General features: G+C 37.9%; 3 protein-coding genes and 1 non-coding gene across 7 annotated transcripts; 2 read left to right on the forward strand and 2 right to left on the reverse strand.

Moving 5' to 3' along the window:
• Window positions 1-118: 118 nt before the first annotated feature.
• On the reverse strand, window positions 119-4,981 carry pdap1a (pdgfa associated protein 1a). Its single transcript, XM_042397178.1, has 6 exons — window positions 4,807-4,981; window positions 3,884-3,966; window positions 3,593-3,667; window positions 2,941-3,065; window positions 2,632-2,783; window positions 119-1,972 (listed from the first exon to the last, which is right to left on the reverse strand). Exons 1-6 carry the CDS (start codon window positions 4,817-4,819, stop codon window positions 1,938-1,940), a joined length of 483 nt encoding a protein of 160 aa, XP_042253112.1. The 5' UTR covers window positions 4,820-4,981; the 3' UTR covers window positions 119-1,937.
• A 2,207-nt stretch (window positions 4,982-7,188) lies between these two features.
• Window positions 7,189-11,715, reverse strand: cby1 (chibby homolog 1 (Drosophila)). Of its 3 annotated transcripts, none has more exons than XM_042398513.1 (5): window positions 11,620-11,715; window positions 10,372-10,470; window positions 7,894-7,999; window positions 7,615-7,727; window positions 7,189-7,394 (listed from the first exon to the last, which is right to left on the reverse strand). In XM_042398513.1, the coding sequence occupies exons 1-5, from the start codon at window positions 11,674-11,676 to the stop codon at window positions 7,314-7,316; spliced, it is 456 nt and encodes a 151-aa protein (XP_042254447.1). In that variant the 5' UTR covers window positions 11,677-11,715; the 3' UTR covers window positions 7,189-7,313. The 3 variants fall into 3 exon arrangements, with proteins under 3 accessions (XP_042254447.1, XP_042254448.1, XP_042254449.1); XM_042398514.1 differs by lacking the exon at window positions 11,620-11,715 and adding an exon at window positions 10,714-10,821; XM_042398515.1 differs by lacking the exon at window positions 11,620-11,715 and adding an exon at window positions 10,629-10,720.
• trnar-ccu lies at window positions 11,269-11,341 on the forward strand. Its single transcript has one exon. It is a non-coding gene; the product is annotated as a tRNA-Arg (tRNA).
• LOC121887603 (phospholipase B-like 1) lies at window positions 11,397-23,213 on the forward strand. Of its 2 annotated transcripts, none has more exons than XM_042398510.1 (11): window positions 11,397-11,620; window positions 12,287-12,509; window positions 13,283-13,366; window positions 13,793-13,934; window positions 14,055-14,201; window positions 15,293-15,437; window positions 17,464-17,664; window positions 20,288-20,428; window positions 20,546-20,731; window positions 21,018-21,124; window positions 21,627-23,213. In XM_042398510.1, exons 1-11 carry the CDS (start codon window positions 11,557-11,559, stop codon window positions 21,801-21,803), a joined length of 1,617 nt encoding a protein of 538 aa, XP_042254444.1. In that variant the 5' UTR covers window positions 11,397-11,556; the 3' UTR covers window positions 21,804-23,213. The 2 variants fall into 2 exon arrangements, with proteins under 2 accessions (XP_042254444.1, XP_042254445.1); XM_042398511.1 differs by lacking the exon at window positions 11,397-11,620 and adding an exon at window positions 12,152-12,177.
• The last annotated feature ends 624 nt before the right edge of the window (window positions 23,214-23,837 follow it).

Genomic DNA, 23,837 nt, shown 5'->3' on the forward strand with positions numbered 1-23,837 from the left:
CAACAGCAAAATGCACATCACACACAAGAAGCTGTACTCTTTTAATACATAGCATCATTGTCTCCTATCAGTCTTTCTTCATGTTAACAGTGCAGAATATGAAAACACAACACAGTAATTTGTCTATTAATGAATTTATTTTTAAAAATGACTTCAAATACATGATGGAAAACTTAGGAATTCATTTGTATGTTGTGGCTACATTTCTCACACTTTGTGGTTTCAACAGTTTGTTCTTTGAACTACTTCCATATTATAGGGAATACTGCTTTCCTGGAATTTCCTAATCCACCACATGCTGAGTTACCAGTATATTATGTACACCTGTGCAGTCTAAACCATACAAATGCTCTGCTGTAAATCCAATTTTTGTGAAGTTTATCATGTTCAGTTTTACTTTATACCATCAGAGAGGAGTTGAGCTGTCTGTGATCATTGTGGAAACTGCATTTAGTGGTGCTGATGTGCTGGATAGCATTAGATTCTAAGTGTACCTAATAAATTAACTCAGGTGTAGGCTTTTTGTAGCACTCTAATTGTCCTTTTTCACAGCAGACATTTTGACTTGTCAAGGCAGGAAATGCGCAGGTGGAACTAAGAACATGAAATGAATATTAGCAAGCAAACATGCACAGCAGCATGGCTCTGGAACTGCAACACCATAATGTCACGCTGCAATCGTTCATGTTATTAATTACAGCTGTGCCTTTACTGCTATGACATGTCAATATGCCTGCTGTGAAAAAGCTCTAGTACAGGAGAAAGACAGTGAACTGGTCTTGTGTAAACTTTGACAAGGCAACAAAAGACACAATCCCTCCTTCAGAACCACAGAGGATCCCATCAGAAACAGGCCAAGACCACAGTTACTGAGGCAGTTGGAGACAATGCTTTCCAACACTGAGGTTTGACAACTTAAAAATAACCCCAAATGCTTATTTTAGGCAATTCAAGTAATATTCATGATGCTTTAAGCAAAGGACTACAAGACACATTTTGAAATACACTTGAACTGACAGCAATAAGTGGATTCTAGGGAGAAAAGTGTAAATTTGAGACACCAAAACAAACTAAACATTTACTACTTTCTACATGTGTTGTGGTAGGTAGGACAGCTACGTCTTCCTACTCTGTAAATTGCCAATTCAAAAAAAGGGGGCTGAAAATAAGGCAATACCTACACTGAGACAAAGATAAAGTGGTGGGAAAAGCCGAACATTCAAATTATTTTTCGATGGTGTGTAAAGAAAATCTTTAGAAATGTATACCAATATCTTATATCCACACAACTACATTCATGAAAGATGTAGCTGCGGTGCCGCATGCCATTTTTAATCCAGAACAAAATACTAATCTACATCGTATATTTCCTATATATCAGTTTATCTTCTAAATATTGTTCTTTTCTCCATCTGTCTCTGGTTTGCCTTTTTACAAAAACAGGATAGATAGAAGAAAAAGTAAAGCACCCAAGAAAAATCCTCATGCACGCTCCTTGTGATACCTGTTCAGTCAATAAGTAAACTTGTAATAAGTAACCTTGTAAAAATGTATGAATCAAAAGGAATGGAAATAACTTCAGCAGCTTTAGAATTAAAACCCTGGTGGGTGATTAAGAGTAAAGAGGCTCTGAAGCACTTGGAAAACCTGCGATTGTCTCCTCTTGAAACTTCGAGAGGAATTTTAAACAAAATCAGAGGCATCCCAAATGTTGCATTCCTCTTCATCTTGCTTTGCTTCACCCGTTTTCCCTGTCCTGACCACACCGTCATGAAGACCCACGCCCCTCTGATTTAAAATGAGGGACAGGAGCTCAGGAGCACCCCTGATCTGACGCCACTCGTATTGGTTCCCTCCATGTTCTCCAGATCTCCTTATTCCCATCTTTCTCCATCACTCTGAGACTGATGTGCATGTTGAAGCCTTGAAGTGGAGGACTAGCGCTTTGCTTTGGCTTCTTCGGCTTCTTTTTCTGGTAAAAAAAGAGAAACAAAGAGAAAAGTGTGAGGCTTTGAGTTTCAAAACAGTAGAACTTTCCATAAAATTCAAAGACAAATAATTTCTTGGAGTCATAAAGTCTTCTGTTAGACATTAAAATTATGAGGAGAACATACACAAACAACCTCATAAAAAGGCAAATCTTACATGATGCCAAGATATGACATCATTACTGTTTGTAAGAGGTTCCCACCTTCTTTTCTTAACTAAACACATGTGTATTTTCTTGCCCTACAAGTCAGGTCAGAGTGTTCATACAGTAGCTGTCCTGTACATGTAAAAACAAATCTTTTATGACATATTTTGCAATGGAGCTTCCCTCACGGGTGATTAAAGCCCTATTGTCATACAGTATATTACCTGCTGGTTGAAAGAAAAACATGATGCAATTACTGTGTTGCAGATAAGTGGATTCATGCTTACACAGGCCTAATTATTGTACTGAACAGAACCAGCACAGAATGAACTACTGAACTGAAGACAGCCAAAAGCTGTGCTATAAGATTTTGATGATGATGCGATTGCTTTCTGATGTGTGTAATGTTAGCTGCTTTTAAAAAATGACAAATCTTGTGTCGTTGTTTGTTTGACCTCTACCAGAATTGTTCTGTGGCCATTTTTGCATCTTCTCACCTTTCCTGAGTTCGTCTCTCTTCTTGGCAGCATCCTCCCTCTGTTTCTTGATGATGGCGAGTCTGGCCAGGTCAGCCTTGGCCTGATCAGTCTTCCCCTCAAGATGGAGCTTCATGTAGCGTTCTTTTGATTTCTGCTTCTCTATCTCTTCTCTGACCGACAGAACACAAGATAATGTGATACTTAGTCAAAAGAAAAAACAACCTGTTGCCAGCAACCAGGGTTGATAGCATTGTATAATTTCAGAGGCCACATAAAGTAATATAACAAATTAAACATCCCTTTTCTGAGTGACTGAGACACACCCACCTCTCTCTGCGGGACAGCTCTCTGGGAGCGGAGACGTCTACTTCAGACACCTTCTTGCTCTTCTGAGACACACGGTTGGGATTCTCAATTTCTATAAGCCCCTCCACTCCGCTCCTCCTCTTGGACTGTGTGCAAAAACAAACACCTTTTTAACATCAGTGAGACAGAAAGATGAGTCCAGCCATCAGTTCAAATAACAGGTTATCTTCAGATATTTTTCCTCATGTGTAGAAAAGCACAGGTGTTACTAATAACCTTAACCATGGCTCCTTTCTATTCAAGTCTCCCAGTATGCCATGACATGAATCAGTTATCATTTATTTTATTGTTTACATCTGTGCAGTGACATGCCAAATGGCAAATCAATCTCAAACAGTGGCCTCAAACCTTTTTTACTGTATAGAAATTTTAACAATTGGACTTAGGGCACCACAGTATTGCTCTCTCTCTACTCTTACTTTGGCACAAAGGCGGTTTAAGGGAAAGCAGGTCCAAAAGAGTAGCAAGTTATACTTCCTTACAGGGGATATCCTAAAATCACCCAAAAGCTTATAATTCACTTAAAAATTCTCTCCAATATGCACCCAATACCAATAAAATAGACCAAGTAGTTCCACTGCTCAGACAATAATATATCGTTGTCCTCACTCACCTCAGATTCTTCATCACTGCTGCTCTCTTCCTCTGAATCCTCAGAGCTCTCCTTCTCTACACCAGCATTTGCCTCCTGTTAACACAGTCAAGTCAATTTATATGACACATTTAAAAACAACTGGAGTTGTCCAAAGTTCTGTACAAATTACAGTGAAAGGAACAACAGTAGCGAGTGAAATGACATCAGTAGTAAAAAGGCCCACATAACAACAATGAACATACACAGACAATCACATCAGAGCAGGTTTGAAGGCGCACCCATTGTCTGCCACAAAGGTCTTTCACTCACCAGCTCTCTCTGTGCTTTCATCTGTCGGTCAATCTCCTCAGGATTGCTGAACTGCTTTCCTCTGCCCTTGTGGCCCTTTTTCCCTGCAACACAATTGTCAAAGTTGTCAAATCAGCTAACTGTTCTTGAACTTTGCACACAATAACAGCTACACCTAAACAACACAACATGATTCAATAAAGTAGCCAATAATAAAATAAAAAACACCATAATGAAGCTTTTTAGCTGTTAATGAGAGGCCTGAACTAAACACCACAGTCATTTCTGAGGTCAGCGTTTGAAGTGATGTGATGTTAGATACAATACATACATACAATACAGTTCAGGTCAGGTCAGTTCAGACTTGTATTTATAGTCTCATCACTCAAAGCGCTGTTGCAGAGAGTGAAAATACGCAGAGATCGTATGTGTGTGTGTGTGTGGTTGGTTGGAGATGAGTCACACATGACGTTAACTGGGTGAGGTAACGTAAGTGTCATTACAAGTGAAGACAAATACAGCCAAATACGGAGCTAGTGAACATTTGATACAAGTATTTGTGAACGTATCTGGTGACAGTAATAACCGCCATATGCCAGGACTTAAAATAAATGATTATAAATATGTTAGAAGTGAGCTGAAGGACCTCTTGTGCACATGGCGGTTAAACGTAGACGGTTAAAAATCTAATAATTCAAACCGTTTAAGCGGCTAAAATGACAGCTGTGTTCAGGTAAGAACATAAGTGAACCCCCATTGGCACATTTACGGGCTTTCCCGGGTCGTCAATACAATTCCCCCGCTCTGCTAACCGGTTAGCACGCTAAAAGCTAAGCATGTGAGAGTTCAACAGGAATTCGTACGACCTGAGCTAACAGTTTGCTAGCTAGGGCTAGCTTGCTTAAAAAAATGAACATTACATTATTTTGAACAATGATACTTACCGCCCCGTGGCATTATGAAGAGTCACGTTTATACAGCTTATCTACACTATTATACCGCTGAATAATTTGACAGTCGTACAGGTTGAACAGTCGACAGAAGAAAAGGCTACAAGCGGCTTCGTGTCTCCCGCTGTCGGCAGCACATACGTCGCTGCACCGCATTCACTAGCACCTATCTGCGCATGCCTGGTTAGAAACCTTCAACCAATCGTTTCACTGAGAATTTGATTGACAGGTATATCCACCAATTAGCTAAAGACAGTAAAATATGACGCATACAAGGCGGTACCTTTCATTGACAGGAATACTTCAAAGTTTTTCACAATTGCCTACTCACTGAAATTGGAACTTGAAACGCAGTCACTGAAACCTGAAACTCAGCAAATCCCTAAACCAAGTTTGCAAAATTGCAATCATAATTTCTGGTTTACACTCAGTTTTCAATTCTAAATCACACTTTCTGCAAAACACTGCACACAGTTCTCTACATTTGGCACGACATACAAAATTAAAACCTCTTGCGTTCCTGTGAAAAGCAACGCTTATGCGTTTTTTCTGGTTTTCTCCTGTTGTGTGACAAACAAAAGACAAGTGTTCCAAAATACAGCATTTTGGGGAGGAAAAAAAAGGTTACTGTATTGCATTTGTGTATGTTCACCTTTTACAACCGTCTACAGTGTAACACTGAAAGCCATAAACCTACTGATAAGATATTCATAGTAGTGTTTTGTGTTGAGCACATCCGTGTGTTTTTAGTTGGTAAAAAGACCTATTCATGTGATGGCATGTGTGTGTGTGTGTGTGTGTGTGTGTGTGTGTGTGTGTGTGTGTGTGTGTGTGTGTGTCATTTTGATGCAAAAACTTTGTAGTTATGCATTTTGTGTTTGTGGTTTTGTGTTTAGAATTTGTGTTCAGAGTTTTGAGAAAATGAGCCAAAAAAAGTTAACATCCATAAATCCAAGTTGTCAAGGTCTCGCCCATCGTTTAAACTTTTCATGACTGAATTTAGAAAGTATTTTGTATGGAGGACCACAACTATCATGGATATAGTAATAAAGCATATCATTAATTAATAACTAATAGTACAATAAAAACAGGAATTAATAAATTGGTTTACAAATCAATTAATGTATCCATAAATAGAGACTAAATTACAAAGCAATTCATTATTTGATATTTTAATGGGTAATAAAAAGAGGAATTATAAAAAGAATTTACAAATGAAATAATTATCCATCAATAAATCATTCAAATTAAAGAGGGATTTACAAAAACAACATAAAATAGTCAATAAGTACATCATTCAAAAATACATTGATAAATGAATAAAATGGAATTTCAACATCGATTTGAAAATGCAGTCCTTTAGCCTCTCAGTGACACTGTGAAGTCATGCTGTTATCTTTATTTCATTCTGATGCCAAAGTGTTTCTGTTATTATCTTCATGTCACATGCTGTAAGTGATGGTTTCTATAAATAGACGGAAAAACAAACAAACTACATACCACGAGGGATAGAAATATGTTATAATAGTTTCAGTCACTTTTTTAAAGCAAAAACACCAATAATTTGTTGGTTTAAGCTTCTCAAACGTGATGACTTGAGGCTTTTCTTTGTCATATATGATAGTAAACTGAACATCTTTGGAGTTTCGACTTCTGATCAGACAAGACAAGTTATTTGAAGATGCAACCATGAGCTCTAAGATATTATAACAGGCATTTTTCACTATTTTGTGACATTTTATAGATTTGTCCATTAAGAAAATAATCAGCAGATTAATTGATGATGAAAATAATTGTTAGTTGTAGCCCTAAAAAAAAAAGCAACTCATGATGCAACTGAAACTACTTTTCCCAAGTTCAAGAATAAACTTTAAGATTACAAGGGTTATATACATGGTTTTATATGTGGACCATGAGGCAACATACAGTATAACTACTAGATTTTCAACATCACAGCTCAAATATTGTGTGGAGATGGACTATTCTGTTCTATTCTAAAAACTAAGCTTTTATCTTGGGTAGTCTTCAAGTTTCTGTCCTTTTGTGAATGTGTCCCTGGTTACAACTCAAAAAGAGATTTATATACAAAAAGGATTAATGTAATGTTCTAAAAACTGTGAATGAAAAAAACAAGAAAAACACCTGTTTCCCTGTGATGGATTTTACTTTTAATCTCAATAGAAAATACAGTAAATACAAAGAAATATAAAAAAGAAAATGTGTATATTGAACAAAGATGTTCACAGATTGTTCATGTTTAGGGTGATGTACTTCAACAAATGCTATAGAGCAGATAAAAGTAGTTCCTTAAGTGATTCAGCTGTACTTTTGCTCTACAGCTGAAGCCAAACAACCTGTAACACAACAGTCCTCATCTTTGAGAAAATTAAGAGACCTTTATTTTATCTCTGTGCTGAAAAGAAAACAAAGTAAGACCTTTTTTACAACAACAAACTCCCTTTAAGAACATTTCCTATGATGAAGGCATCAAATCAGATTTGTCATTTTTTCCTTCGATGTTGAGTCTTTATCTCCTCCACTTCTTTCCCCATCATGTGGTTATCTACTGTAGTCTCTGTCAGCTAGAGGAGAAATATTAAATACAGGTACAACAGCTTTGGTAAGACAGTAAATTACATCACGTACACTAGTAATTAAGGGTATAATTAACATGTTGTAAGCAAGCTTTTATAACAAAGCCAAGCAGTGTTGGGCTAAACCTATGTTGCAAACAAACTTTCTTGCCTCAATGTATGCAGATATTACATCTTTAATAAATTCAAATGTGTGCTCAGTTCTCACCATGTCCAGGAGAATTTCAATCTTTAGTTTCAGGAGGTTGTTCTCCTCCTCCAGCTGTACATTTCTTTTCTTGAGCCGCTGCAATTCTCTACTGGACCCATTCCCACCAGATTCTGGTTTTAACAAATGCAGAAAAAAAATCACATGAATGTTGGGACATTTGGAGGCAGTTATCCAGCAGATATTGCAACACACATGAGAGCAAAAAAAGTTCTCTGCACTTAATCTGCAGACACAGCCACTGCACCGGTCTGTGTTCAACATGATGGAAGTCATTACCTGTTATCCACTGTCCTTCTTCAAATTTCCAACTCTGGCCTCCAATGTTCATTACAGGAGGTCCATACTCGAGGCCCAGCTCTACTTCCCTTGTTGAGCGATCCAACTAAAAGGGATGAGACAGGAAAAGAAAACAGATAAGTCTGCATGTTTGCCAAACGCACAATACTAGTAGCCACCATGATGTCAAGCTGCAGCCCCTTATGCACAATCCACATCTCAGCAGTCTCAAAACACTAATTTGCTACGATGCTGAAGTTAGCTTCTGATTCAAGGTTAAGGAAAAAGTCAAGGGAAACATAAATATTGATATAAAGCAGCAGATTCTGTTTTTTTTTATTACTTACACTTATGAAAGAGTGTTAGACATTGTAGCAAAAGCCTTAAAGCTGTTTAAACCCACTTTCAGATTTGTGAAAACTTTATTTTGCTTATGAAAAATGAGAAAAAAGGGCGATTTCACTGTTTTTTTCCCCCATCCAGACCACACTAGACCAAGGGTCCGTTACAGAAAAAAACAGGTTTATCAAACTGAGTCTAACCTTGAACTCTGAGTTGATGAACCCCGAGATGGGAAACTCAGAGTTTTCGGTTCCATCAGAGTCAGTTCAATCAACTCTGAGTATGTTTACTCTGATTTAAGCGTGTTCATGATGAAAGAAAAAAGCCATCATCAATAGAGCTCCAATACTATGAGTTACTATGGCAACAGGTAAATAAAAGGCGGAGCCTCCATTTTAATCCAGTGGACGTAGAGATATTAATGCATGTGTATGTGGACGGTGCACATTTATCTTTTTATACAATATAGTTTTATTCAGTGTTGTCCATTAATTCATCATTTAAATTTAAATTTAAAATTTTAGACATCAATTTGTATCTTTGCTCAACAACTTTCAGCAATGCTGCTCCAACCTGCTCAGATGTATTAACATATAATCTCCAATATTATAGGAATGATGTTTCATTAGTGCGACCAATCACATCATGAGTGATAGAGATAATTACTCATTGATCCCATGTGTCTAAAGCTTCATACTGATTTTTTAGATTTAAACTGAGATTATATATTGTACATTAACCTGCCAGTGAGCAGGTTAGCTTCACAGAGTCAGTTACTGAGGTAACTGACCCCAAGTTTTTGTTACTTCTCTTTCTGGAACTGAAAACCCAAAGTTTCCCTCATCTCGGGGTTAAAAACTCAGAGTTTTCACTAAACCTGCTTTCTGGAATACACCCAGGTCTAGATCACAAAACACTATATTAGCACTTGTCAAATCTGGACTAGAGACTCATTAAAACACAGTTTCAGATTTGTGAAACCATTAATCTATTTGTGAAAAGTGAAAAATGAAAAAAGGGTGACTTCACTGATATTGCAACTGGAAATTCACAGCACGATTCCCTGTCTTAGAAACAAAGGTAGAAAGTTATTTTTACCTTTTGAAATACAATCACAATATATATATATATATATATATATATATATATATATATATATATATATATATATATATATATATAGTACATTTTCTTTACTCACTCTAATTTTTCTTTTGAATAGAAAAAGATTGTTGTTCATGCATTCCTAGAGTAATTGTGTCTGGGTTAAGAGAACATATGGTTTTTAAGTCCAATTGATTTTGACTTATTTAAGTATAGATTAAGCTCACACACACATTTACTTATATTTATTGGCTCATATACTCACTTACATACTAACAGTCAAACACACACCTGCACCCAAAGGACCACAATGGAAATAAGTACTTAAGCTTTATTGTGTTTTATCCTTTCGACAGCTACTGTACAAAGAAATTATGCCTCCTGGTTGAGGCTGTCCATATATTATTCATTTATTTATATATATCATATAACTTTTATATTGTCAATAAATAATTTCAATAAATCAATCAAAAAGTCTCACCTTTCCTTAAACTGACCAGAATTATCAATGAAATCGCCCTTTTTTTATTTTTCACAAATAGAAAGGTTTCACAAATCTGAGCCTGTGTTTTAATGAGTATCTGGAGTCTCCATGTTAATCTAGTCCAGATTTGAAAGGTCTAGATATAGTAGTTTTTATCTGGACCTGGTCTAATGTGGTCTGGATGGGGGAAAAGCAGTGAAATCGCCCCTTTTTCATTTTTCATAAGCAAAACAAAGGTTTCATGAATCTGAAAGTGGGTTTAAACTGGCTTACGGCTTTTGCTACGATGTCTAAAACTTTTTCAAAAGTGTAAGTGGTGAAAAAGTCCGCCACTAAATATAATTATTTATGTTTCCTTTAACTTTCCCCTCAACCTCGAGTCGGAAGCTAACTTCAACGTCGTTAATTAGCTTTTGTTTATTCTCTGCATATGTCCTCGAGTCATCAGAGTAGGTTTAATAAGAGTTCAAATAGGAGATGAGGGTATTGGCTTCCCATCAGTGCACTTCATAATGTCTTTAGTACCATCAGTTGTTCTCTAAACTCACCGCGTGAAGGCTGGACAAAGATGCACATTTACGAGGAGGAATCTTCTTCGGGCTGAATGTGTTTCCAAAAAGAGGCATCTTCAGTGATTTTTTAAGATCCTGGATAACAGATGGTAAACCAATGGCAGCATTAGTATTTCTTTAGATATACTAATCAGTATCAGGCAGCCACAGTTATGTGTTTATCGTTATTAACATACCGAGCTAATGCTAATGCTAGTTACCTAATACAAACTCGCTGTGAGTTCTACTCATACCTGACATTTAATTGAAACTGTCGACTGCCTCACAGGTGGGTTAGTGGTTGTAGTGTCACTGAAAATATATAGCTAATATATTTACCTCCATACAGACTATTTATTAAACGTCTTAACGTGGTGGTTGAATTTCTTTTCTCTCCAAACAAAACCATGCTTGCTACTGCGCAAGTGTGAAAGTTCCATTTGTCTAAAATAGGCAACTCTCATTTATTGCACGGTGAAACTATACAGCAGTTGGAAGGGTTTGCATAATATGACATAATCTAAGAAATTTAAGGTATACTTTATTGCTTTAATGCTCTATTTAGGGCGTTGTATGCATATTTTAATTATCACTGTGGCATTTGAATAACATAAATACCCCTATGTGGGAGAGATAGTAGAACCATCCTTGAAACGTAGGCGCATCACCATGGTGATCGCGTCACTCGGCCTTTTCAATGGTTTATTATCATGCTCTTGTTGTGTATTCAGAAAAAATGAAGTAAATATTGTTTCTGGAACTTTACTTGTCAAAAGCAATGTCTTGCAATGTCCTGTGCGATAAGGATGCTAAATGTACAGCTAAAACTGAGATGTATTAAGTACTTTAGATGTGTAGATATAAATAACAACGACCACGCCTCTTTCTCATCAAGCCCCAGTGGCCTAATGGATAAGGCACTGGCCTCCTAAGCCAGGGATTGTGGGTTCGAGTCCCATCTGGGGTGAATGATTCTTTTTCTCTCGTGGAGGAAGAACTTTATACAGGGATTATTCGCGTTAATTATGTTTACGAAAAATGTTTCAGCCCACTAAAAAAATCAGCAACCGGCGGAATCGCACGACATCATCGTCGCTCTCAATACAGAAGTGACCGTAATAAGACATTTTTATTTATTGAAATTCATGAGAGGCAGAAATTTGCAGGAAATTATCAGCTGACATGGAGAAGCAGAGCATGAAACTGTGCATACTGCTGACTTTGGCTGCATCGGTGCAAACTTACCGTGAGTAACGGTGGTGTGGTGTATCTGAACATGACGGAAACTAATTTTGAATCCATAATGATTGAGTTGAACCTACTGCTAAAAAAGAAAGGTTGTTTGTTTATATGGAAACAGCATGGTGGCAACCATTCCCATATTACATTTTATAAAATGCTATTTTTTGTTTGTTCTGTCTGTTCTATGTTGTTTCTATTCTGTTCTGTCTTACACAGACTATATTATTGCAATGTAAATTTTTATTTTTTAAAGCATTTTTCATATTCTGTCATATTGAAAATGACAGATAGTGATTAGAATATATACTTCAAAATTAAACATCAATATACAGTATATTAAAGAAATTGTATACTGTATATACTTTATGTTTACTGGGAGCAAACCATCTATGTTCCCTTGTGTGTGTCAACGTACCCGTTCAATAAATCAGATTCTGTTTCAAATAGAAAATTATAATAGCTGTACTATGTCCAAGTAACTACACCTATAATCAATGTGAATCCTTGTGATAGTCTATAAAGATAAATATTCATTTGTCTACTGAACGAAGCAACAAGAATGTAAAAACACTCCCAATAGTTCCTTCTATTGGTGTCATGTCGTTATCTTACATAATGTGTGTTATCCAACCTCAGCCCTGTAACCCTGTCCATCCTCCTTGAATGGTAGAGTTCCAAGAGGCCACCGTGTCCTGGGATGCTGCCCAGAAAAGTGTGATCCTGAAGGAGGGGGTGATGGAGACAGAGGGGGGAGCCTACGGTTACTTCAATGACACTCTGCTCCTCTCTGGATGGGGCGTCTTGGAGATCTGTGCCGGTTACGGAGGAATCACACAGGAAGATGAGACTACCTTCTTCCTCGCTGGCTACCTGGAAGGCTACCTCACTGCTGGGCGAGTAGTCCAATACGTGCCTCAGGTCTTTGAGTCTACAGAGTCAGTCACTAGTTTACTATCAACAGTCGAACTCACCTGATTCATCTACCATGAATAATGACGTCTTTGTCTGGGTGAATCAGCATCATTTTCCATGGTCAAGTGCAGCAGTTATAATATAATACATTTTGAACGATCAGTGGTGTCTCAGATTTTGCATACGAACAAGCATATTTTATGTATTCCTTTTTCTTCAACATGAGATGTTTTCTTTATTTTCCATGGAAAATAAAGAATAACTTCTATTTATCTCTACAAATTATTACACTCAATGACCTTGCAATGCAGGGCAGAGAAAACCGACACAAACGACTTTCTAAATTATCATATTAAAGTCTTTCAGATCATTACCAAGTAGCTGACTTGTATCAGTGTATTATAATATATTATAAATGTTAAGAATTCTGACTGTATACTGTGTTACTTTCCTTAAAAACAGTCAATTCTAAATTAAAACACCCAAGAAAGCATGCAGTAACATTAATTGTGGGAATACTAGCAAAAAACTGAAAGAGCCCTTTAAAATGTGGCACCTGTTGTATACTATCATACAATGTTACACAAAAGACTATTTTTATTTTAACTATGTTAATAATTATGTGACATTTCTGATTACAATTTTGACTGTGTAGCTTATAATATACCTATCTCTGAAAATATAAATATCACTCAACAAGGCTGTTGTAAGTGGCTGACACATACTGAATACTGTCATTCTTTCTCCAACGCAGACAGATGTTCAGTCACTACTCCAACATGTATCCTCAGCTGATAAAAGATGAGAAGGTTCTGAATCCCCTGAAAAGGTTTTTAAGGTGCAGTCTTACTCTCTGTTCATCTTTATGGCTTAGATTAAACTAAGATTAAAACCACGTATGCTGCCAGATATTTTATCTAGTTCACTCTTGATATATATGTCTCACATGCTTTTTCAGAGGCTTTTTCACATGACTATATAGGTTTCTTGGAATATTTACAATTTTTTTTTATGTTTGTTTGTCATAGAAATAGTAAAATCTTAAGGTATTGAATGTGAACTATTATCAACTTCACCACTCTCATCTGTCTTGACATTAGTTTATACTAAATGCAAAAATGGAATTTATGCATGCAGTGTTTGTTGTAATTTTTAGGTTCATTTTATAGTAAGATCTGGTAGCAGATTTGAGAAGTTAACAGATTGCACGCATCACACAGAGAAACAGTCCAAAGTGTCTCTCTGTTCTCCTAATGATCTGCAGCAAACAAGACCAGTGGGCCAGAGAGCAGGTGAAACAGCGGAGGAACAGCGACCCTCTGTGGAAGCATCTGGGACTGATCCTGGCCCAGCTGGACGGGCTCCACGCCGGAGCTGCACAATGGGCCAAAAGCAAACACAGAGAGGTGTGTGAATGTGTATGTGTGTATGTGTGTATGTGTGTGTGTGTGTTGGAGAGATGGTGAGAGAGTTGTCACAGTATCGTTTCATTCATCTCTGCCACTCTGCCCTCCTTCCCTGCCCAGCCTCTATCAGCGTTTGCGGTCCAGTTCCTGAACGGTGTCGGTGACCTGTTGGACCTCGTCCCAGCTCTGACACCTCGCTCCAACTCCTCCACAGGGACCAGTGCTTTCAGAATGCCAGGAATGGGCCACTGCACTGCTCTCATAAAGGTTAGGCCAAGCTCATTTAGCTCAAGCTGTGAGCAAGCTTGGAAAACCTCTACGTAGGCCTAACTGGTTTTCTTGTAGATCCTTGTGCATGGGTTCCCTCCTCTTAAATGTGTCAGTGAGTCAATACCATCTGTCCTTTTGTGTCACAAATCAACAGAAACTCCACATTATCATTTTATGAGATTTTATTGTCCTTTGAGTACATTGAGATTTTATTTTATTGTTATATTTAATTTTCCCTTAAGTAGCCCCAACATTAAACAAAAAGTTATCACATTTACCAGTACTGAGTGAAATATTCATATCTGAAACAAAGTTTTAATGGCTGCACCATTACAAGGAATGGAAAATACTAGATGTCTTGTGCATAATTTTAAAAACATTTCACTGTAATTCAGCATCGCATACGTGGTATCTTTGGAAACAAAGTACTAAAAAGTTAAAAGGGCTCAAGTGTTGAGGTGTTTACAGAAGAGCTGAGTTTTCAGGTGTTTCTTGAATACACCAAGGGAGTCAGCACACCATGTAGAGCTGGTTACCTCATTCCACCATCGCAGAACTACAAAAGACAAAGAGTCTGGATTGTGATTTCGATCCTTATATGAAATATAGTTCTGTGAGTTCGAGCTGATGATGGTGCTAGAGAAAATGTCAGAACATCCACAAAGTGATTACAATTTTAAGTGTGAAAATTAGGGGAACATGACAATCCATACAATAGCTGTTGAGATAAAAACACTAATGTAAACTTCATGGTGCTAAAGTCAGGGAATCACCAAAGTCACTGAGATTCATCATCTTGACTTAATGGATTTGAACCAAATTTCATGGCAATCCATCCAACAGTTGTTGAAATATTTCTGTCCTATGTTGGCGTCCATAGAGACACACCGCTAGCATGGCTAACATCTCTTCAACACATGCAAAAATCCAGATAAGAGATACTGAGGGTGATTTTTTTTTAAAAACAAACAGCATACATGGCCCGACCAATAAGAAGAACCTTTTTATTACTTCCCCCTTCAGACACACACACACACACACACACACATCCCTCACCACAACCCATCCTCTCTTTTTCTGTGTCTCAGGTGCTGCCAGGCTTTGAGAACCTGCTGTTTGGCCACTCTAGCTGGTATACTTATGCAGCCACCATGCGTATCTACAAACACTGGGACTTCAGGGTGTCTGACATGCACACCGCCACCGGAAAGATGTCGTTCAGCAGCTACCCTGGTACACACACACACTCCCATACACACAAAGTACAATATCACACATGAGCCTTTCTTGTACAAGAACCTCATGGCAAAAGTAAAATTGGCAAAAGTGAGATTTATAGCTTGTTAGATGTTTTGACAGCCAAAACTGTCTTTTCTCAGGACATGACCTGAATTTTCAACAGTACAGAGTTCCTCAACGTAAAGTCACAACTTTCTTGGAAGAAACCCTGAGCTGAGGTGACCTGCTTGTCCTTAATCCACATGGTTTCGTTTTCATCTTGGAAAATATCAACACTGGCATGCAGGACTTAACCCAAATCCTCAATGAACAGTCTCTACTGAAAGTAATTCTTCTGCTAAGCACACAGCTTAGTCAGTGACGAGGAAACATCCACCCCAGAGTGTGTGTGTGTGTGCACCCAAACAGAACCATGATGAAATGTATTCCCTCACTGTCAAGTCAGAGGAGGCTGAGTAATTTTGTCGACAAAGATTTGCCGAGTGGTGTGGGCCATAAAAATCCTCTTACAGGCTCCATTGCTATCACAACACAAGTGGTTTAAAGTACTATTTTTAGAGACTGGCAGGCCAAGGATATCACTTCACTATATTAAAATGAAGAGATGAAATACACTCCTGCCAGCGGAGGTAGTGTGTGACCTCTGCAGCCTTCTTAAGCTGCTTTTTCTCTGACAATGTGAAACATTTAGCATACACAGCAGGTCAGGGCCAACAGAAAAGATGAAATACACTCACAAATACTTTTTGTAGTAGTAGTGGTGAAAATATTCCTCTGCTTATGAGTTTATTATTGATAGCAGCAGCAGTGTTGTATACTCATTATTAACTGCAGAGTAGCAGCAGCAGAAGTAGTCGTTTTAATTAGGGCTGTAACCAATTATTTTCTTGAAACTGGAATTAGTGATTTTTTTGGTATAAATGATTGATCAAATTTTAATCAGAGTTGCCAATTCATCTTCTGTTGATTGACAAATTCAACTAATCGTTGCAGCTCTAATGGTAATGTTTTAGTAGTAGCAGTGGTATTAAAAGAAGTAGAAGGAAATCTCTGTCCCTGTAATTTGTAATAGTTATAGCAGCAGGTATAATAGTAATAGTAGTATGAATAGTACTAATAACAGTATTATTGGCTGAAATGACAACAATGGCAGTAATTGTCTTCACAGTACTGCTATTAATACTTCTAAATACCTTAATAGCAGTGATCTTTACATTTTTGCTTGAGTAAAAGTAAGAAAATAATGGCAGCAAAATTTACTTATTTCTCAAAAGTAAGAGCACTCATTATGCACAATAGTTCCTCTTAGGGCTATTGCATTATCATTATTCATTAATTATTTTATTTGTTTAATATTTATTTTACCAGGAGAACCTCGTACCAGGACAGGCAGCAACATAAAAACAAGTGAGACAGACAGATCTGTCACAGCCTCCCATTAGTCTATATAAAATAATAAAATTATAATATAAGAGAAAATAAAAATACAGCCTTAAAACATACCAAAATTGGACTGAGAAACAGCAGCAATCTGAAGTATTAAAAACCTGCTAGCAAGCACCCAACACGATACTGGAAGATATGTAATATGTAAGCAGCTAATATTTTATTTAGTACTTTCATGCACATTTTCAAGCATCCCATTGATATGTTTTTGAAAAATCATAATCTGCAAAACAACCAGTAAAGCATAAAAAATACAATATTTTCCTCTGATGTGGTGCAGTAGAAGTTTGATTTGGAAATGTTCAGATAAAGTACAAGTACTTCAAAATGTAGCTTGAAAACAACAGTTGAGTATAAATTCCACCACTGATAAATAGTTACACAAGCTGTGGGTTACAGTTGACGATAAGAAAATATCTAATCTCAACTGTTTACTTTTCCCACCCTGCTCAAATATTATATTTTCAATATTTGTCCTAAAATATCCTCCTACACTCACTGCTGTTAACCTTGGCTTCTAAATGACCACCACTCCCTCCTCCTCCTCCTCCTCCTCCTCCTCCTCCCTCTCCAGGCTTCCTGATGTCTCTCGATGATTTCTACCTGCTGGGGAGCGGCCTGCTGATGACTCAGACCTCCAACAGTGTCTTCAACGTCTCTCTGTTCTCGCGGCTCAGCCCTCACAGCCTGCTGGCCTGGCAGAGAGTCCGCCTGGCCAACAGCTTGGCGCACAGCGGAGAGGAGTGGGCGCGCATCTTCTCCAAATACAACTCAGGTGAGATGCTGTTGAGAGGGTTGTGAAGGAGGGGGTTTTTGTTAGTGAATGAAGGTTACGCACTTTTCAAATAAATATGTAAGAAATTTGATTCTTAAATTGAACTGAATCTGTAAGATACAACACAAAAATACACCACCCAGGAATGTGATTACGCTAGTATATTCCATTTAAATTTACTTTGAACCCCACTTCCCTCTTAAGACCTTTCAGATAAAAAAGATAGTCACTACTTTTTATCATCAGTGCATCATTAGGATGGGTTGGTTGCAGCAGTTACAGTCATAATGCCATGCTTGCCCTTTAATGAAGATCTTAATGTACTAAATGTTACTCAGATTAAGTGAAAAAAATTACTTTTGTATTTTTACTTTAATAGTTTAACTCAAGTAAACTAACTTCTATTTGAGTGATAGAAAAAATGGGACAGAACAGAGAAATAATAGAAATAAGAGCAGATTAGAAGAAAATGAGACTTGCAGAAGGGTTTGAATGATTACATTTGTTTGGGATTAAAACTCTGGATATGTAAAAATTCACAGACAAATTTCCAAAGAGATTCATCAGACTCTCAAATTAGACCAATCCTTCTCATTGCACAACACTTGTGTTTGTTAATTGGGCAGCTGCTTTGATCTTTCACATCATGTTGCTATGGGAGGGCAGAGGACAACAGGACAGAGTGTTCTTGAGACTGAAAGTCCTCTGGTGACCCAGCAGACTCTGCTCTCATATCTTCCAAACTGTAGGCAGTAAATACAAGAGCCTTTACTTTTTCCTCTGTCTTCATTTCATTCACGGTTAAGTTGGGGCTTTATCGTGCAAGTCAGTATAAACTCCTGAGCCAGAAGTTTACTGTGTTTCTTCCGCTAGTTCCAGATCCCCAAGGCACATGCAAGACTGTGCATGTTATTTTTCCTGTGCCAGCCATCTAATTTGCAAGAAGCAGATGCAGCTGGAGTTAGATTGATGAGTCTGTTGTAAAACCACTTTAGTTCTGATAGCAATGAAGTCTGTAAGAGGAGAGAGACTTCCAAACAATGGTCTTTAATCATTGTGGTGCTTTTGCATGTTTTGGCCCAAATCATATGAGTTTTATATTAAATGCTCATTTGTCAAATGTCACTTTAAGTTTTATAATGATTTGCCTTCCTTTGGTAGTCAGGAGTTTATGTCAATACAGTTTCAATGTACTTGCAAAGACTTGGTGTGTAGATATATAATCCGTCACACTGAACACTACACTGCTGGTTTCATAAGTTACTTTACCATTGGTGGTAATGTAGACAGTCTAACTTTACCTGTTGGTGTGGGCAAGGATGTGTCGACCGTTCTGCTGATCAACAAGTCTTCAGCTACACTATAGGCTCTGTGAGGCTGTACTTGCATGCTAACATGTAATTACAGTGCTAACATGCTGATGTAGCAGGTGCTGACCATGTTCACCATCTTAGTTTGGTGTGTTAGCATGCTAACATTTGCTGATTAGCATTAAACACAAAGTACAGCTGAGTATTTGGTCTTAAACCAATGTACAGGCCAAATGAAAATTCTGACCTGATGATGCCACTAGATCACTAAAGTGATTACAATTCATCCTGTGGGGAACATGTACGTTTGTGCCAAATTTCAAGCCAATCTGTTCAATAGTTATTGAGACATTTAACTCAAAAACACCCTCCTGGTGGTGCAAGAGGAAAAGTCAAGTGACAAAGTCATTGGATACATCATCTGGGAAACATGAACGTCTGCACAAACTTTTTGAGATATTTCAAAGGATAAGTGAAAACTCTGACCTGCTGGTGGCACAACAGGAAAAGTCAAGGGATCACCAAAGTCAGAGGGATTCATCCTCTGGGGACCATGAATGTCAGTACAAAATTACACAGCAATCCATCTAATAGTTGTTGAGATATTTCAGGCTGGACCAAAAGTGGTGCACTGACTGACCGAATGACAGACCAACCGGCTGACTGACTTACCTGATATTGCCATCTGGAGAGCAATGCCTAAAAATTTTATTAAACTATTTATGTGAGTTATGGAAGCACAACTTCTAGGTTTGCTTGTTTATCTTCTGGATGTCCTTTCTGACAACGCAGCTGCTTTTCAGCAGCTTACTGTCAGTTCTCAGCTGTCAGAGTGAAAGTGCCAGTCAGAAGAGTTTTGAAAATGAACCCTGCTTGCACCTACAGTAGCACACAATGATGGTGTAACTATGACACAAATTGTTTGCTGCGATGGTTTAAAGAAAGCTTTAGCTCTCTGCAAGTTGCTTTTAGTGCAAACACTTGCTAAACAACTAACAGTGTGTGTTTGAAAATGGTAAACAGATATGTAAAAAAAGATGTAATCTGTAGTTAAAGGGTTAAAACATGCAAAGCCACCATTGTTTAGGTATGTCCTTTTAGCGTAAAGTGATGCTGACCTTCAAATCCAATGTGGATAAGTATCCTTGTTGTGGTAGTCCATCTGTTTAATCTGTTAAAGCAGCAGTCAGAAAGGTGGGTCAAAAGGAAAATTATGCGAAAGAAAATATCTTCTAGCAACATTGTCTTCTCATTCACTCATTCAGGGTTTCTTACATGCTGTTGAGCAAGGTGTTTATCTTCCTGTATTTCAGGTACATATAACAGTCAGTACATGGTGGTGGACCTGAGCAGGGTTTCTCTGGGTCACAGCATCAGGAATGGAGCTCTGACCATTGTGGAGCAGATTCCCAGGAAGGTGATACACTCGGACCAGACCGAAGCTTTACGAAGAGGTAAGAAACAAAGACATATTGTCTGTTTCTATAGATTTTTCAGTGTTGACCAGGATGGCTGTTCAAGGTAATAATGTGTCTGGACAACCTTTACCTTCAGTTTGCCACATTTGATAGGGTATTGGCCGTCCTACAATATACCATTTCATGTTGAAATCTACAATCTGAGTGGGTACGGCGTGATGTGGAGGAGACACGGAGAAGACTTCTCCTATGACCTCTGTCCCCGAGCCAAAATCCTGCGCAGGGACCAGGCGAAGGTGTCTGACCTCAGCTCCCTCAAACACATCATGAGATACAACAGTAGGTTCAACATTAACTCCTTCATTCCTCAACATGAAGGTTGACTTTTGCTAATATACTGAAAATTAAGAAGGATCAGTTTGTTCTTTTTTTTCTTTTGAGGGACTTTGAATTTCTGATATTTCAGCATTTCTGAAGAGTAGTCATTTTATATATTTTCCTGAACTCAAAGGCCTTTCGAACTTCTCAGAGATGTGACTGACAACTCAAACAGTTCATTTTTCTGGTGCTGTTCAGGATATTGTGGCTGTTTTCAGACTGTAAGGTCAAACTGGTTCTGTTTCAGACTACAGGAGAGATCCCTATTCCAAGGGCCATCCATGTAAAACCATCTGTTGCCGTAACGACCTAAGACCAAGGAGACCACGCCCAGGGGGTTGCTATGACACTAAGGTAAGAGGTTAGGGGGATGTGAATGTCTGTACCACATTTATGGCAATCCATCTAGTAGTTTCTGTGACATTTCACTCAAAACCACAATTGAAACTTATTTTGGTACCAGAGGAAAAGTCAGGGGATCATCAAAGTCAGTTGGAGTCGTCCTCTGGGAACCGTGAATGTCTATACAAAATTTTGTGGGAACCTGGCTACAAATTACTAAAATTCTTCACTCAAAGATGCCAGAGTTCATAATGTGCACACTCAGTTACCCTATCTGAAAGAGCTGCTAACATGGACATGTTTGTTAGCCTGGGGCTTTCTTCAGAGGCCTTTCCACAAAAAAAACAAAAAACAGAGGGAAAACACTGAATCCTTTTTATTTCTGGCATGGAAAAGGTCAAATGATCAGCAGTTTAAAAATGTCATGGAACCCACATTCGTCAAACACAAAAACCCTCCCTCCCTCCTTCCCTCCCTCCCTTGCGCCTCCCTCCTCATTTCTCTCATGGTACAGGTGACGGACTACCAGATGGCTCTCCAGCTGGTCACGGAGGCAATAAATGGCCCTACGACGCAGGGGGGTCTGCATCCGTTCTCATGGCAATCCTTCAACCTCACCACTCATCAGGGTCTCCCACACAGCTACAACTTTACCTTCGTCACCATGAGGCCCACACTGTGCCGGCCCTGAGAGACAGAGGTGGAAGATACTGTTTCTGTTCAAATCAGGAATCCTGAAATGTTTTGTCACAACACTGAATATAAAATATTATACAAACGTCCCTCTACTTTGGTGAAAAAATATTAAAATACGAGTAGTTTTAATTCCCAGACACAGTGCATCATCAGAACTGCAGCTGGTCTTGACATGGGACAGTCTAGTTAACCTCATGTCCCCATTGTCAAGTGTATTGTCTGACTGAATTTAAATTTAGTGTAATTACATTAAAGTCATTTATTCATGATTCATGTCAGTCTGAGGTAGATAGACACCAGGTTTACTGTTTGTTTCTAAGTTATTTACTAATCCATGAATACACCATCCTAAAAACGCATTTCTAAATAAATATGCTTGTTTCACCACCGAACCAGAACACTGCAAACAGTGACAGTATGATGAGGGTCCATTCTTAATTAACATGAGGATAATTGACTAATTAGACATGTTTTCAGACTGTGTTCGATTTTAGACATTTTGTTGGGGGTATTAATTTATTTGTCTTAGGTTCTATGCAATGTTGACTCAGGTTTACACGGTGTGAACTTCTATTATTTGACAGACTTTATGTAAATATTAACAGTAATAAAGTGTTTGAATGTTATAAACTGTGGTGCGTTTACGCCGCTCAAGCAATCAGAGAAGTTTTACAACAAGGTTAAAAGTCTACAGCCTCAGTGAGGCTGCACTCAGGCACATCAGTCAGCCTGCTGGTGATGCAAGAGGAAAAGTCAGGGGATCACCAGAGTCAGTAGGCTTCATCCTCTGGGAACCATGAATGTCTGTACAAAGTTTCATGGCAAAGCATCAAATAGCTATAGAGATATTTCAGTCTGGACCAAAGTAGGCTGAATGACCAACAGACAGACCGACGCTACCTTCTTTAAATCCATGTAACAGCTAAAAACTACAAAACCCAGTTCTTTTGGTCTTTATCAAGTCTACAAATGAGAACTAGACCAAAACCGGAAGTTGGGCAAATTTAGCTTTCAAAATAAAAGAATTGCTAAAAAAAACAAAACAAACCAGACATTCATAACTTCAGTATAATACAGTTTACTGACACAACATTTGATTGTATGACAGATGTGGTTCTCCATCATTCCCACTGAAACATATAATTAACTTTGGTACTTTGTAGGAGGGGACATGTGTACTTTTTGATTTGCAGAATATTTTTTCCACCATTGTGGCCTGATAACTCCACCTGCATTTAAACCATTAACCTAATTCACTGTAAATAGTATGAAACAGAATTAGTTATTTGTGACAGTAATAAACGATATGTCAAGCAAGAACTAGAATTAAATGATTGTCTGAAACTATAATGTATTTTTGAAAGTCCAGTCTTTGGGTGTTGGGTTACCTGAACAAATGAGCCACATAACAACGTATAGACTTCTTAAATATCTGATAAAACTCAAGCTTGGATTGTCCCAGGGCCCCAGACCATTAGGGGGCCCAAAAGCTCTGGGGTCACCATTGTTGCAATCAATTTGTGGTAATATGATTAAGTGCTAATGGGTGGTTTGTTAATACTGTATGCACCACTAAATTGCAATATGAATTGAAATGATAGGGCCTCTAGCATTATTACCTAAAATTGAGGCTCTGTGTTATGGAACGGCCGGAATCTAGTTTTAACAGGTTTATTATTTCAGTTTATCTTGTGCTGACATGGTGCATAAAACAAAATGAAGTGCTTAATTACATTACCTCATTACTCGTACTGCTTTTTAAAAGCTGTTAGCTGAACTGTTCTGTTATCAAACTGGACTTTACATTTCACATCCCTCATTTAATCTCTGCACTTGTCACTTTTATATATTTCATCAACTTGGACTTTACACTGTGCATTGCATTCAACCTCCACTGTTACATAATTTAATTATTTGTACATGTCACATTCATATACTTCATACACTCCCTTTATTTGTCCATAGCACAGTTCATATTTCCTTTGTACAGTCAATACTTCATTTCAAATTTTATATCCCAACTATTATT

The sequence above is a fragment of the Thunnus maccoyii genome, chromosome 20 (assembly GCF_910596095.1).
Source record: "Thunnus maccoyii chromosome 20, fThuMac1.1, whole genome shotgun sequence".
In the NCBI taxonomy this organism is placed as follows: Eukaryota; Metazoa; Chordata; class Actinopteri; order Scombriformes; family Scombridae; genus Thunnus; species Thunnus maccoyii.